This window comes from Tamandua tetradactyla, chromosome 18, assembly GCF_023851605.1.
Source record: "Tamandua tetradactyla isolate mTamTet1 chromosome 18, mTamTet1.pri, whole genome shotgun sequence".
NCBI classification, from domain to species: domain Eukaryota; kingdom Metazoa; phylum Chordata; class Mammalia; order Pilosa; family Myrmecophagidae; genus Tamandua; species Tamandua tetradactyla.
The window spans coordinates 22,936,892-22,953,935 of NC_135344.1; the positions used below are offsets into that span (position 1 = coordinate 22,936,892).

The following is a 17,044-nucleotide window of genomic DNA, read 5'->3' on the forward strand; positions in this document are numbered from 1 at the left end:
ACCAGAAGCAGTACAAACTCATTCACTGAGTCAAAGGTGAGTCTTACCTCAATCATCTGAGATCTATCGATCCTTCTCCCCAAAACTAAATGAAACTCAGTCTCATTTTATTTTTTGTATGCTGTATGGTGGGGTGACACTTCATTCTTTTTCAATGTGAATATCCCATTATTGCAGCACCATTTGTTGAATTTCTGTTTTTTGTTTTTGTTTTTTTTTTATGAGGGTTTTCCGGCTAAAGCCAGAAAACCTACTAGACAAATTCTAAAAGAGCTGCAACACCTGTTTGTTTGTTTTTGTTGGTTTCTTTTTGTTTTGGGAAATGCATGGGCCCGAAATCAAATTCTTGCCTCCCGCATGGCAGGCAAGAATTCTACCATTGAACTACTTCACACCCTCCTGTCTCATTTTTTTAAAACTTTTTTTTTATTGTATAATATAACAAATCAATAAAGCAAAGAAAGAAAAAAGCAATAGTTTTCAAAGCACTCTTCAACAAGTAGTTACAGGACAGATCCCAGAGTTTGTCATGGGTTACCATACCATCCTCTCATATTTTTCCTTCTAGCTGCTCCAGAATACAGGAGGCTAGAAGAAATATTCTCTTATCACAATAGATTTTTTTTCTTTTTTGTGAAAAATTACACACGTACAAAAAAGCAATAAATTTCAAAGCACAGCACAACAATTAGTTGTAGAACAAATTTCAGAGTTTGGTATGGGTTACAATTCCACAATTTTTAGGTTTTTACTTCACTAAAAGAGGTATCAATTTAATGATTTAGCAATCACATTCATTTGTTAAACCCTACCTTCTCTGTATAATTCTATCATCACCTTTCATCTTTCTATCCCACTCTTTAGGGGTATTTAGGCCTGGCCATTCTAACTTTTTCACGTTGGAAAGAGCTGTGAATAATATGGGGTAGGGAGATGGAACTAGCTGATGTTCTGGAGAAGGTGGGCCTTCTAGGTTTCAGGACTTATCTGGTCCAGGGACCCATCTGGAGGTTGTAAGTTTCTGGAAAGTTACCCTAGTGCATGGAACTTATGTAGAATCTTACATATTGCCCTAGGTGTTCTTTAGGATTGGCTGGAATGGTTATGGTTTGGCAAGTTACGATAAGTAGCAATGTCTAACTGAGGTTTGTGTAAGAGTGACCTCCAGAGTAGCCTCTCCACTCTATTTACACTGAACTTTATTATCGTTTTCTTCCCCCTTTTGGACAGGATGGAATTATTGATCCCATGGTTCCAGGGTCAGTCTCATTCCTGGGAGTCATCTCCCATGCTGCCAGGGAGACTTTCACCCCTGGATGTCATGTCCCATGTAACGGGGAGGGCAATGATTCACTTGCAGAGTTGGGCTTAGAGGGAGAGGCCACATCTGAGCACCAAAAGAGGTTCTCCAGAAGTAACCTTTAGGCATGCCTACAGGGAGGCTAAGTTTCTCTGCTACCTACATAAGCTTCACAAGAGTAAGCCTCAAGATCAAGGGCTTGGCCAATTGATTTGGGTGTCCCTAATGTTTGACACAGAATCATGGGGGAAGCCCAGTCTCACTTGAATGCATTAGCACCCTGGTATCAAATTTTTGAAAACTCTTAGCATTACATTTTGTTGTTGTTGCTGTTGGGTTTTGTTGTTTTTTTGGTTTTTTGCATGGGCAGGGACCCGGAATGGAACCCGGATCTCCAGGATGACAGGTGAGAACTCTGTCTGCTGAACCACCGTGGCCCACCCATAGCATTACATTTTGAGAGAGGTGATGGTTGACCCACCAGTTTCTAGAAATCCTTTGATTCTACACCAACAAAAATACCCCAAGCTCTCCAGCCCCGTGGCTCGCTGGCTCCCAGTCTGAAAGGCCCGAACACAGACCGATGGAGCTTAGCGGGCTGGGCTACCGGTATTGATGGTTATGCTTTGTTTCTGCAAAGCCCTACTAGCTCACCCAAGGAAAACCAGCCACTGAACAATCACTGTCACTTCAAAAGGAATGCCTTTCCTCCTGACACTGTAAAGTATTTCTATAGCCAGGGAAAGCTGATGCCATGAGCCCACAGGTCTTTCTTGGGCTTCGCCAGTTGCTCCTCTACGGTATTTTAAAGGACAGGAGAAAACTTTCCGCAGGTCGGCTTCGGTGGGCTGCACCTACAGTCCAGTCACGTGCAAGGGAAAGTTGGCTCCCCTTTCCCGCCAGGGAATGACCCGAGACCCGGCAGGCCGCCCCGGCCCGGCCCCACCCCCTCCGGGTAGTCCCGCCCACAGACGCTCCGGGTCCGAGAGCCCCCAGGATAACGGAGGCAGGGGGCGGGGCCCACTGCTTGTCCCCGGGATCCTCAGGCTCCGCCAATCAGCGAGCGCCCTGTTGGCCGTCCGCAGCCACCCGCGCCACTCCTCCTCCCGCCGGCCTCAGCGGCCCAGAATCCAAGATGGCGGGGTCCAGGCGAAGGGGTTCCCCGGCGCAAGCTCGGCCACTGTTCTGTGCTTTACTACTGTCGCTCAGTCACTTGGTCGGGGGCGATGGCGTGGGGGGCGACCCCGGGGCCGCCGGCGCCGCGGGCAGCCAGGCCACGTCACCGCATCGCCGTTTCGAGTACAAATACAGCTTCAAGGGGCCGCACCTGGTGCAAAGCGACGGGACCGTGCCCTTCTGGGCCCACGCGGGGAGTAAGCCGGGGCAGGGGGCGGGGGGCCTGGGTCCCCTTCCCTCCCCTCCTTTCGCCCCCTCCTCTTCACCTTCCCTCTGCAGGTAGCCTGGTGTTCAGAGGGCCCCGTTCCAGCCGCTGCACGCCATCCGCGCCGTGAAGGGGACCCTCTTCAGCAGCCCCGCTTCCAGGTCCCCTCTGTCCACAATGTTCCCTCGGCCTGCCCCGGGGGTCTACCCACCCCCACTCCTCTGCCTCCCCCCTTCCTCTTGTCCTCCCTTCCTTGATCTCGTGGGCTATTTCTGTTTGATCTAGAGGGTGTTTTGTTACTTTCTACACTTCCGAGCACTCACTCAAACCCAGCTCTAGGCATCGTGTTTCACCGGAACGCCACGTCTCTGGGGGAAACGCCCCCACCCCCATCCCCTGCCTTCCTGGCCGGAGTTGTGTTGAAGCCGTCGCTTTCCTTTCCTGCTACCCCCCGGCTCTCCCCGCTTGCTTTTCCCAGGGTTACCAGTGGTTAACGCTCCGGCTTGCATTTGATGTCCCCTGACGGCTTCAGAGATGGCATATGTTGGTTTTGGAGCAACCTTTAAGTCTTATATCAGAATAACAATCTTAAACTGTTGGAAGCACTTCTTAAATTTGCCTCCCCCAGTGACTTGGGTGTATTTGTATTAGCACATTCTATCACTTTATAGTCACACTCGTCCCTTTAATAGAAAAAGGAATTTTTTTGGTATTTATTGTTTCTGAATACCAGGGGTAAGAATAGTATTTATTATGTCTTCAGCTCTTTTGTTTTTTAGGAAAAATTAGAATAACCTTTGTTCCATGTTTTCATTCACTCTGTTGTCTCACACACTTAAAGATGAGAGAGCCTTGCTAGAACATTTGCTTATGTGAATATTTAGTGCTGATGTGTCACTGCTAAGGAACCATCCATAAGCATTCAACATCCCGTAAGCTCTGTTCACAGACTTTCAGATGCACTCTTTGAAACAAGTGGCAAATGCCTCGACATGGAGGGAAAAGCTCTTGACTTTGAATTCCATCTTTAAGTTTAGTCAAGTAATCATTTATGTAAGATTTTGTACACATCATTTTAGATTGTCCTATGCTTGAACAAGATGTTCCATTTCTACCAAGTGATAGGAAGCACACTTTTAGTTAGGGCCAGTTCACTGAAATTAATTTGTAATTAGAATTTGCCCTAATTAGAATTAGGTATTTGAATTAGAGTGCTTCTATTTATTATATGCCCACTCTCTGTGAGTGGGTATTGCTGGGCATGTGTTATCAAGGTTACATTGTTTTTACTACACAAAGATAATACAAAGACTGTAAGGTTTTGGTGATTTTTTTCTTTTTGGAGTGATGATATTTTTTAGTAGCAGTGATGAAAGTGTTCACATTTTTTGTTTGGGGACCTCTCCAGTGTCTGTCTGCTCTTCTCACACACACTGTTTAGTAATATTAACCAACTGCTCAAATTAGTTGCCTTGACTTTCTTTACAGAAACCTGTAACCAACTAATTTAGTCTGCAGTAGAAATGTTAGAATAAGGTACCTTGATGAATTAAAATTGTGTGGCTAGAATGAATTTTACGTAAAAGGCAAAGTATTTTAGTCATATCTTTTAACTATCTGACCTTGGCAGTCACAGCTGGGTCTTTGTCCCTTGCTTTCATTGTCACCGTAATTTTTACAGTCCTGTTCTCTTAACTTGATTGGTCATTTTTTTCCTTGTCATTTTACCCTGAAATCCATTATTTAAAACATTTGAAAAATAAAGACGTTTAAGATCTAGTATAAACATTACTCTTTTATACTCTAGTATGAACATTTATTCCCAAACTGAAACCAAACTATCGTGTTTCTCTTTCTTAACTCGAATGTCCTTTTGTACTGTCAGTACACATCCTTGGGTCCTAAGGGCAAAAAATGATAATTTGTAACCCTTTATAGTTTTCAAAGCTCTTTCGCTTTCATTATCTGATTTGTTCCTTAGTAGGCAAGAGAGTTACAATCTGTTTATAGATTAAAGAAACTGACTACAGAAAGGTTAAGGTTCTTGGAAAAGGTTTCACAGCTAGTAAATATCAATAGAGTAGAACTCAGATCCCGGGTCTTCTGATTCTATGGCCAGTGTTCCTTGCATGCTGTCCCCTCCCAAGCCCTGAGTGTTTGAAAGTGATGGTGACAGAGTGGCTGACCTTACTAAAGATCTCAACTTTTCTTTTTGTCATTTTGTGGTCCTACTTGTAAAGCAATAGTACAGTTATTTCCCAGCATTGACATGAGAACTGGTTAATATCTGAGAGGTTTTTTTCTAAAGTTGTTCAAATTTCAGGCCTGATAGAACTTTAATGATTGTCTGTTCCAACATTGACTGAAACATTTATGTGCACATTCGTAGGCACTTATAGCAAGAGGTTATTAAGAGGCTTAGACAAATGGAGTAACTTCCTAAGATCAAGCAGCTAGTGAGTGATATAAAACAAGAACTTGAACCTAGACTAGAGATGCAGACCCCCTTTTTGGGGACCTCTATCCTCTTTGAGAATCTGCTGAAGCTCAAGAAGTGTTCACTGATTTAAAGTTCAGTTGACCCTCTCCCTAGAAGAATGTATATATGCACAAACTTTTGCATATATTGTTTGTGGTCTTTATGGGCACGAATGAGCCCAGCCCCTTCATTTTACAGGTGAACATATGATATAACCAGGAGAGTAAGAGAATTATTTGCTCAAAGTCTTACAACTAAACTGAGACTAGGAATAAGTCTCTTGATTCTAGTGATATGTTCTTTTCACGCTGTTTGTTTCAGCTTTGTAACATTTGTTAACTGATAAAATAAGCTCAGCTTTTGAAAAATAATAGGCAAATTGTATTTGCCTATTTTTTAGGTATTTAAAGTGGAATATTATGAGAATCAAATAGTTGGTTTACCTTTTAAACCATAATTTCCTTTCCCCTGCCCTTTAATTTTTAGTGCATGGTTGCACCTGTAATCTTTGTGCAGATATATTTCACTGTTCAAAAGATAAGGGTGTTAGAAATCCCTAAAATTTAAGTTTGAACTGTTAACATAAATTTCTCCCTAACAAAAATATTGAGCAGGTTATTGAGTTAAAATTAGATCTCTATAGGTATATGTAGCAGTTTAGTAATGATTTGTTGAATTTTACCTAATTATAATTTAAAGCTTTTTTCCCTTGATTTTTTATTCTAGATGCTATTCCAAGTTCAGATCAAATTCGAATAGCACCATCTTTAAAAAGCCAAAGAGGATCAGTATGGACAAAGACAAAAGCAGCCTTTGAGAACTGGGAAGTTGAAGTGACATTTCGAGTGACTGGAAGAGGTCGAATTGGAGCTGATGGGCTGGTACGATAATTTCTTCAATTTGAAATATTTCTACAAGTGCATATACCATTAGCCTCTAAATGTTCCCTGTTATATATTTACAGGCAATTTGGTATACAGAAAATCAAGGCTTGGACGGTCCTGTGTTTGGATCAGCAGATATGTGGAATGGTGTTGGAATCTTTTTTGATTCTTTTGACAATGATGGAAAGGTATATTAAATTGTTAGGACTGTTATCCACCTTGATGTATCTGCCCACAAAATTAGGCTTTGAGAAATATAGCTTCTTTAGCCTTTTTGTTCATTTAATAGTAGAGAACTCCTCAAACAGTACTTTAAATGTGATGGTTAGTCATTATAAAGCTCAGCGTTTATAAATTTAAGGCTGTAAGTACATGATTTATCATATAGCAATTTGAAATTGTAACGGAGCCCTAATTCTGAGAACCGTACAGTGTCCTCCCTCCCACCCCACCCCCCACCCCCATATGTGCTTGACAGTAAAACCAGTAGTGTTTAGCAAACTATTAACAGTTTGCTTTCATGAGCATGCCCATGTGCATTACTACTATTAGCTCACATATTGATATCTTTTTATATATTGATTACTTTTTTTGATCAGACTGATTTCTCTGATCATCTCACATGTACTTATTTGGAAACAAAATTTCTTGTGGTTTAGCAGCCTTAAATTGATAATCTTTGCTTCATCTGATTGTTGTGCTCTTATGTATTTCAGAGGTCATTATTAGCAGTTTAAAGGAGAATTCTAAATTAATAACTTCTTGAATGCCAAGGCCATGTCAGAATTCCCATTAACCCCACAGTTATATCATGTTTACATTATGTCCTCATATGTAAGTTGAGGTTCATTATTCAAGTTGAGGATGGGGTTACATTAAGAGTTTACTAAGTTTTTTTTTTTAATAAGTGGAAAGCTCTGCTTCTGGTATTATTAAAAAAATTGAGTCCTTGAAGTTTAAGGATATAAGAGATCTTATAGCACATGCAGAATGATCCAGAATTCTTTGATCTAAGGATTTAAAAATCAATACATTTCTCTTTATTTTTAGAAAAATAATCCTGCTATAGTAATTATAGGCAACAATGGACAAATCCATTATGACCATCAAAAGTAAGTGTATGTTTTGTACCTTATTTCTAATTTCAGTTTTTCTTTGGAAACCTTTTGAAATATATTACTATTCATCTGAGCTCTTTCCAAATGAAATAAGATTGCTTTTTTACTTGAGATTTTTTTGGTAATTTAGTAGAAGGTATTGCTTTGATTTTGTTCTCTCTTAGAGTTCTTACTGTGGACCACCTTACATTTCAGCCATCATAATGTGTTGTCTTATTTAACCTAAATTTATATGTTTGGGCCGAAGGGTGGTGGTTATAAAATATTCCTGGCTTTGAGTAATGCCCAGGTCAAATGCTTTTGCATCTTTGTTAAAAGGGATCTTTCAAAAGTAAAATTCATAGCCTTGACTAAACTGACGAATAAGCAGTTGATACCCCCTAATTCTCCTTAGTATTGTTTTATTTAAAGACCCTCAGTGGGCGGTCTAGTTTGCTAGCTGTCGGAATGCAGTATACCAGAAACGGAATGGCTTTTTAAAAGGGAAATTTAATAAGTTGCTAGTTTACAATTCTAAGGCCGAGAAAATGTCCCAATTACAACAAGTCTATAGAAATGTCCAATCAAAGCCATCCAGGGAAAGATATCTTGGTTCAAGAAGGCCAATGAAGTTCAGGGTTTCTCTCTCAAGTGAGAAGGCACATGGCGAACACAGTCAAGACTTCTCTCTCAGCTAGAAGGGCACATGGCGAATACGGTGTCATCTGCTAGCTTCTTTCCTGGCTTCTGGTTTCATGAAGCTCCCCAGGAGGCATTTTCCTTCTTCATCTCCAAAGGTTGCTAGCTGGTGGACTCTGCTTCGTAGTGCTGCAGCATTCTCTGCTCTCTCCGAACCTCTTACTCCCCTTTTATAGGACTCCAATAAACCAATCAAGACCCACCCGAATGGGTGGAGACATGTCATCACCTAATCCCATTTAATAACCACTCTTGACAATATCACATCATCCAGGGAGATGATCTGATTACAGTTTCAAATATACAGTATTGAATAGGGATTATTCTACCTTCACGAAATGGGATTTATATCAAAACATGTCTTTTCTTAGGGGGCATGCTTCCCTTCAAACCAGCACAGTGGGTTTCAGCCCTTCTCAAGTATTTACTATATGTATATGTATATGTTTTATGCACCTACGTTATTTGGTTTTTATATGTTTATGGTGGGAGAAATTACCTCTTTGATAGTCAGTGAACTTTAAGAAAAATGATTTAAGCACACCTCTGTTACAGTTTCCTACCATAGTGATTCCCAGTCCAAGTAGTTCATCACAGCTTCCTGTGGAACTTTTAAAAATAGGGGCACCAAGGCCACCTCCTTTTGATTCTGCTTCAGTTGGTTTGGGATGGGATCAAGGAGTCTACCTTCTTTAAAGCTCCGGGAGTAGTTCTGGTCTGTCCCAGGGTAAAGAACAAATGTCACAGGTCATCAGTATAGTTCTCCCCTCATCATCAGTGCCTGGCACTGCTTGCTGGGCTGTTAATGCTAACCAGAGTTTTTCTAGGAGTCCAGTCAGTATTTGCATGTCAACTTTGTGTCTTCTAAATAAATAACTTGAAATAACCCAAGACTTTGTCATAATTTGATATTACTTTAATCTTCTTGGACATTAATTATTTAAAACAATGAATTTTTTTTAAATATTGCAAAGCCCTGTTAAGGTTGTTGTTTGTTTTCCTTTCCTTTATACTATAGTGATGGTGCTAATCAAGCTTTAGCAAGTTGCCAGAGGGACTTTCGTAATAAACCCTATCCTGTGCGAGCAAAGATAATATATTATCGGAAAACGTTGACAGTAAGTAGCATGCATTTAGAGATTTTTAAATGAACAATATACTAGTATGATTTTTTCATTTTGAATTCTTGATAGTAATTAGGTACACTTAAATCTGGAAATCATTCACATATTCATCAGTATTATAAGATAACTTGCATGGTGTAAATGGTCATCCTTTATAAATCCTTGCCAGTAAGTTTGCATTTAGTCAGTAAATGCTTAAGCACTTTACTATATGCTAGGCATTAAGTACATATCCAATAAACCTTTATGAATACAAGAATGAGTAAAATAAAAGTCATTCTCAAAAAAAAAAAGTCATTCTCCTCAAAGAGCTTAAATGAAAGATGTCCATGTAACATTACTGTGCTATGTGATAACTGCTATAACACAGATACTAGTTAGGGATCATGGATTAGACTCCTGCAACTCTTGCCTTGTGGAAATGGGGAAGGTCAGGAGCAGTTTTGCAGATTGAGTTCACCTAGAGGGAGGAGTAGGAATTTCCTAGAGGGGGATACATATTCTAAGCAGAGATGATAGGCATAAGGACTTGAGAGAAGTTGAAGTATTTGGAAGGGCAAGTAGTTTGGTTTGATTGGAGCATAGAGGAGATAGGAGTAAGTGAGGTTGAAAGGTTAACAGTAGCAGGTCTTGTACAACTTCCTGTAGTTTATCCTTTCAGGAAGCAGGAAAGTGAAATGATCACTTATAATGTACTTATACTTGTGAAAGGAGTAAAGAATAACATAAAATAGATTTCTTGCATCTTAATGGACCATGCTTTGTGCTTGGAGGTTTATATAGTTTCTCATTTACCATTTTGAGGACCCCTGTGAGGTCTGTATCCCCATTTTATACATAGAGAAATCAAGTATGGGAGAGTTTAAGTAACTGACAGTGTCATACCAAATAAGTAACAGATTTGCAATTTGAACTCAGCTCTATCTTAACTGTAAGACCCCAACTGTAGTCTGAACTAAGGTAGTTCAGAGAGAAGTTAGAGGGAAGATAGAGGATTAGGAGGGAGAAATTACAGGACTTTATACCAGTTTGCTTGGAGAACAGAGGGTGAAGGCAAAGGTGGAGTCAAGGTTGGTTCCTGAATTTCTGGCTAGGACAGCTAACTGGTACCGTTAACTGTAAAGGGATAGTAGCAGAGAAGCAGCACACTTGTTGATGTTTGTTGGGGGGAAGAATGGGAAAGCAGAGGGTTGGTAATGAGTTTGGTTGTAGACAAATTGAGTTTTGGGTAACATTTAGGTGGATATAGCTATCTGGCAGTTAAAATAACCAAACCCACAAGTGCAGTGTGAATTTTGTTTTCTAAAGTCACCACCAATACCTGTGAGACAATACTTATTAGTAAAAAATAATTGTCTATGAATTTTTCTTTCCCCTAAGTCATGAGCTAGCCTTACACTCCTTGGAACTATTAAAAAATCAGTTCTTTGAAAAACTTTGCACTGTCTCAGTCTTAAATTCCAAACTAATTTAGAGATCTTGGATTTGAGTTTCACTGTAAGTATTATACATCCTGGACAGTTTATTAGGTCATCAGTAAATCATGCTTATGGCACAAACCATGGCAAAATCTTAGTATACACTTGGGTTCAAGTGCAGTGAGCCTGCCAGCATCTCCCAAACAATAATTCTTCAAAAATGTTTGCCCAAAACAGTTCCATTGTTGAATGAGATTGGGTACTACTGTGCCTAGGAAGCAGGAAAGTGAAATGATCACTTATAATGTACTTATACTTGTGAAAGGAGTAAAGAATAACATAAAATAGATTTCTTGCATCTTAATGGACCATGCTTTGTGCTTGGAGGTTTATATAGTTTCTCATTTACCATTTTGAGGACCCCTTGAAATCTGGGAAATCTGGGAGGTCCTGCAATAAAGAAATCCTTATTTAACCCCACATTTTTAAGATTTACTTGACCATGGAATTCTTTTTGAACCTAATATCTAAGATTATCCTGTAGAGTTAGTGTTTTGAAGAAAACGTTTTAGAGATACTTGACTAGACACATGAATATGGCCTAATGATTTTAACCTTGGTATGTTTGGTCCATCTGCTGTCCCTTCCTGTAGCACACTTCCCTTTTCTCTCTATTTGTGCTCATATTTTAACACCCTAGTTCAGATACCTTTTTCCAGATTTCCTAAATGTTAGTTCATAATGATCTGTTTCTCCTAACTCTTTAAGATATTTTATTTTCCTATTGCTTATTTGGCCTTTAAAGTACATGGACTTGAATTTCTAGTTTACTATGTGTTTATATGGCTTATCTCAGCAATCTGATTGGAGAGTTTTCAGTGTGGGCGTAGAATCCTGCAGTCTTCATAGTACCTACGTACTACATGTGCTGGGTGCTTATGAAATGTTTATTGAATGAGTACTTATATCCTCAGGTTTCCTCCCAGTCATTTCCACACTGGAGTTAAAAACAAAGTAAGGGGAGGTTGAAGGTAAGAAAAGCTATTGGTGGAGGAAATGTAATCACAAGAGATTTTAAATACTACAAATGTAGTATTTGTCCAATGGGTTGAAACTGTGGAGTGATTAAGGAACATCATTGTTGATCTCATGAAAAAGAACTCCTGATATTAATTGTACCTAGATTTTATAGTCTTAATATTCCTCCTAACTCATAGTACAATGAATATATTATGCCATTTATTTATTTGTTTGTTTATTTATTACGAATTAGAATTAGATAGTAAAAACTCCTGATGATTTTCAGCTTGTTAGGATTCAAGGAAAACATTGAACAGTTGAAGGATTTTTTAGTATTGTAATTAGAATGTGATTAACTTAACACTCTTTAATTATTCAAAGACCAGTGTCCATTACTGATTATTGACTCTGATATGAAAGGCTATGTAGCAGAGGACTGGTTATAAAAGATATAAACATTGTTGATCACAGGAAACAGAACTATTAGTTAAAATGACAAGTAATTGAATAAATTTCATAGTTCACCTGTTCTATCCTTCATTGTACAGAAATTAACTCTTCATATTGACAGGCATTTTATTCTCTTGCCAAAAAGTTGGACAAAGCACTATAACATATTACTTGTGTAATTTGATGTGAAATATCACTGATAAAATTTTGACTCTAAGTAATGAGAGAAATGCCCTTCCTCTAGTGCCATGTACCTGCTCCTTTTGTTTCCACTCTTTAGGATAGAGGCTAGTGATTGGGTTCCTAAATCAAAGGCATTGAAGAGGCTAGACTTGACTGAGATAACAAAGAGCATCCATGTGTCAGGTGGATTCCAAGCTTTGTTAGAATTCCTAGATTTTATTTTAAAATTTAGGATCATTACTTCAAATATACATTCTGCACAATAGTAACTTATATGTCTTTCTAGTTTTTTCATGTTCTGCCTCTTGTCAGTATGACATATGTCACTTTTGCTGTCTGCTAACTTGTGACAGTCCATTTACTCCACCAGTTTAGTGAAGAGGAGCGTAGTGCTTTTAGACAATCTACTTCATTCTCAATCAGCTGTAGTTAAAATTGTAAATTTAACCTTTTGGTTTTACACTGGGCTTTCAGGACAAGTCTGATCCCTCTTCTACAATGTACCATTAAAAGAGAATAATCATGGTTATCTTAGTCTTCTCAAGAGAAGGTGAACTATATTCTATTTGGTAAGATTTTCATTGCAAGTTACTGAATTTTTCTCTTTTTAAGCTTTTAAGATAGAGTAACACAGAATATGTATTTGAAGTAATGATCGTAAATTTTTTAAAAACATTTATATGAAATACCTTATTGTAGAATGTTACCAAGTAAGTGAGGTTATTTAATAGGTGAGGAATTACCTTTTATAATAATTAGGGGGAACTCATTTCTGCTTTCTGGGAGTTGGTTACTTTCAGGATACAATGATTTAATATGATTAGTCATAAAATTGACTAATTGCAGTTCATTTTACAATGCCTGTTGTAAAAGCTTCTTTTATAGCCTCAACTTTAAATGTATGTATGTAATGATAATGCATGACAAGAATGTATGTAAACTGTATGTCTTTCTAGGTAATGATTAATAATGGCTTTACACCAGATAAAAATGATTATGAATTTTGTGCCCAAGTAGAAAATATGATTATCCCCACACAAGGGCATTTTGGAATATCTGCTGCCACAGGAGGTCTTGCAGGTAAATTTTGCTGTCTTTTAATTTGAAAAGTTTGTGAATTGAGTTTTTTTGAGTATAGTAAATTGGGGGTGGTGGTGCATAGATTGGTTTATTTTAACCTTTTAAGATTATTTGGAACTTTCCCGTAGTCTAGGGTTGGGATTCCAATCTTTTGGTTTGTTAGTATTGTTAATTCTTTACTTACATTATTCAGCATTTATACAGTTGGCAGCTGAGGTTGTACAGAATTAAGTAAACTAGAGCATCAGTTTGAGTACTTTACAGTGAAGGAGACATATTTAAAGTCGAGGCTATAAAAGGTTAACTGCCTTTGGAGTCTGAGAGCTGTCATGTCATATATAAGTGAATTTGGCAGCCTGAGGAAATATTTGGGGACTAACTTTAAACAAAGATGCAATTACCATTTTTTCCACGTGACGATACATGTAGTTATCATTCGATATTAATACCATCTTATGTCTGTATGGTGCATTGAGGTTTTAAATATTTTTATATGGATTGTTCTGTTCTTTTCAACAACCCAGGGAGAGAGAGAGGATAGATTGTGTGTTCTCTATTTTAGAAACTTGCTAAATCTTGGGTTAGGGGACTTTATGAATGTCTTTTGGTAATGGTCAGCCTGTGACTTGGTTTGAATTTCTGACTCCTAGGCCAGTGCTCTGTTACACTGCACTACTCCTACCTAGTCTACACTCTCCTATTAAAATTTTCTCTTTCTTTTGGCACACCTTTAGACCTTATAATAGAATCAGAAAGCATAAAGATTGATGAACAATTGAAATCAGTTGCCTTTACTTTGAGGATTTGATTAGCTAGGATTGGCATTTTAGTTTAGTGTTACAAAGCTTGTTCTTTTAGGTCTTTGTTTTCAGCTTAAGCAGCTTGAAATTAATTTGATTTTTAAATTATTTCAGGTAAAATAAAAGTCAGTAATATCTGCTTACAAGAGGAAAACAAACATGAATGACATGTAGAGTAATTATTATCTAAACTGGCATGCTTTGAGAGTAAAGTGTTATTGATAATGGCAGGACAACATGTATAAATCAGAACTGGCCCTGACAGAACCAGGTCAGGCTTAACTGTAAAGTAAGGCAAAAAGTGGTAAGTGCCATAAGAAAGGCTCAGAGGCAGGTAGGAACAGGAAGTACTTAAAAAACAGGATATTGTCTCATTTGGCTGCAACATAATCCATGGAGATTTGTAGAAAAATTTGGGAGCTCATGGTACCAGAATTGGGAATTTTAACTTGTTTGACCATTTATTTGTTTGTTCATTCCTTTATCAGACATTTATTAAATGTCCGTATTTGTTTGTTCATTCCTTTATCAGACATTTATCAAATGTCCGTTATCGCAGAATGCTATTAAATGTTCTGATTTAAGGCTTAGGAAAGTTAATTTTAGCTTATTTGTATTGTTAAGTCTTTCAGATGAATTTTTCTCTAAACTAACAGCACCATTGCTGTTACCAAATTAGAGTTAGTGTTATTTCCTTTATTGATTGTCATTTTTTAAAACAGTAAATATAATGTAAATTTACAACTATAAAAATAATCTCTGATGGAACCGTCCTACTTCATTTTTTCATGTATATATTTTTTAATTTGTAGATGACCATGATGTTCTTTCTTTTCTGACTTTTCAATTGACTGAGCCTGGAAAAGAGCCGGTAAGTGTATATACACTATTTCAAAAAGTTTCTTTTCAGTTTAGTGTTTGTTGTAGTTTGCTAGCTGCCAGAATGCACTATACCAGAAACGGAATGGTTTTTTGAAAGGGGAATTTAATAAGTTGCTAGTTTACAGTTCTTAGGCCAAGAAAATGTCCCAATTAAAGCGAGGCTATAAAAATGTTCAATCTGAGGCATATCAGGGAAAGATACCTTGGTTCAAAAAGGATGATGAAGATCAGGGTCCCTCTGTTAACTGAAAGGGTACATGGCGATGTCTGCTAGCTTTCTCTCCAGGCCTCTTGCTTCATGAAGCTCTCCCAGGAGCGTATTCCTTCTTCATCTCTAAAAGTCTCTGGTTGCATGGGCTCTGGCTCTCATCATTTTCAAAAAGGGACTATCTCCAAAATGCTCCCTCTTTTAAAGGATTCCAGTAAACTAATCAGGACCCACCTGAAATGGGTGGAGTCACATCTCCCTCTAATCAAAAGTTAATACCCACAATCGAATGAATCACATCTCCATGGAAACAATAAAAAGTTCCCAGCCAGTAATATTGAATGAGGATTAAAGGACATGGCTTTTCTGTGGTCCACCATAGAGTCAAACCTGCACAGTGCTATTCCCTTATGACTGGAAACCTGGGAAGGAGGACGTTGGTTGCTATCGTGTGATCTTTTTCTTTTTTTTATTAATGCAATTTATTGAGATATATTCACATACCGTATAACCTTCCACAGTGTACAATCAGTGGTTCACAGTAGCATCAGATAGTTGTGCATTCATCACCACAGTCATTTTTTAACATTTTCATTAGTCCAAATAAAAATAAAAAAGAACACCCCAGATATCCCATACCCTTTATCCCCCCCCATAATGTATTTATTTTTTGTACTTATTTTCTTACGCATCTGTCCATACAGTGGAGAAAGGAAGTTTATCACAATCACACAGTCACACTAAAATCTGTATAGTTATACAGTCGTCTTCAAGAATTAAGGCTACTGGATTACAGTTGAACAGTTTCAAGTATTTCCTTCTAGCTATTCTAATAGATGAAAAACTGAAAAGGATATCTATACCATGGGTAAGAATTACCCCCAGTATGACCTCTTGACTCTATTTGAAGTCTCTCCACCACTGAAACTTTATTTTGTTTCATTTCTCTTGCTCCTTTTGGTCAAGAAGGCTTTCTCAATTCCACAAAGCTGGGTGCAGGCCCAACCCCAGGATTCCTGTCCCACATTGCCAGGGATATTTACACTCTTGGGAGTCATGTTCCATGTAGGTTGGGAAGGCAGTGAACTTACTTGGAGAGTTAGCTTGAGAGAGAGAGAGAGGCCACATCTGAACACAAAAGAGGTTCTCTGGGGGTGACTCAGGCATAATTATAAATAGACTTAGCTTCTTCTTTGCAAGAGTAATTTTCATAAGGGTAAACCACAAGAGCAGAGGTTCAGCCTATTAACTTGGTGGTCCCTGTGCTTACAAGAATATCTGGAATTCCCCAGGTGAGAAGGTATAACATTTCCACATTTTTCCCCAGTCCATCAAGGAGGCCTTGCAAATACTTTTTATTCTTTGCCCAAATTGCACTGGGATGTACTGGGGGACTACGTTAGTCTCTACAAAGCAACACGGTCTCACTCCCTATTCAAGGTTCCATGTAATGGAGGTGTTTGAATAAACTGACCATACAAGATAAATTATATAGTGTGCTACAGAAAATATAAATTTTGCGCCAAATAAACATCTCTTCCTTTGGTCTCAGAAGTTGAAGTTTTAAACACAGTCAATATCATCCTTTACTCTTTAGTCTAATTTACATTAGTCCTAACCACTCCTGCTTCATTCATATTTCTAAATGAGCTTTTTTTTTTAACAGTTACTGTGTGGGGTAATGCTGACTTTCATAGCTGAGAAACTCTAGCTCTGAGTCTCAGGTGTCACACGGATATCCAAAGTTCCAGGGAATGACCAGACTGTACACAAAGAGTTCAGTGTGTCAGAATTTAGAAATAACCCTTACAACTCAGGAATAGATGTGACTGCTGTAAGAGCTTTCAATCTAGGAACCTTTACAGTATATCTTCCCCTGATAATATATGCTCTTGGGTTAAATTCTCAGGCTTTGCACAGTATAGTTAGTCCAGATTAGTGAGAAACTATAATGTTTGTCTTTTTGTTTCTGGTTTATTTTGCTCAGCACACTGTCCTCAAGGTTCATTCACCTAGTCGCATGCCTCACAAGTCATTCC

General features: G+C 38.3%; 1 protein-coding gene and 1 non-coding gene across 2 annotated transcripts in view; one reads left to right on the forward strand and one right to left on the reverse strand.

Annotated features, from left to right (window-relative positions):
* Positions 1-222: 222 nt before the first annotated feature.
* On the reverse strand, positions 223-284 carry LOC143662833 (U7 small nuclear RNA). Its single transcript, XR_013165603.1, has one exon. It is a non-coding gene; the product is annotated as a U7 small nuclear RNA (small nuclear RNA).
* A 2,119-nt stretch (positions 285-2,403) lies between these two features.
* The window catches only part of LMAN1 (lectin, mannose binding 1), a 37,854-nt gene continuing 23,213 nt past the window's right edge, over positions 2,404-17,044 (forward strand). Inside the window, exons 1-7 of the mRNA XM_077135328.1 lie at positions 2,404-2,673; positions 5,887-6,041; positions 6,125-6,232; positions 7,095-7,156; positions 8,859-8,958; positions 12,992-13,115; positions 14,728-14,786. Of these exons, the coding sequence (XP_076991443.1) occupies positions 2,436-2,673; positions 5,887-6,041; positions 6,125-6,232; positions 7,095-7,156; positions 8,859-8,958; positions 12,992-13,115; positions 14,728-14,786 (846 nt within the window). The 5' untranslated portion in view covers positions 2,404-2,435. The remainder of the gene's footprint in view (positions 2,674-5,886; positions 6,042-6,124; positions 6,233-7,094; positions 7,157-8,858; positions 8,959-12,991; positions 13,116-14,727; positions 14,787-17,044) is intronic.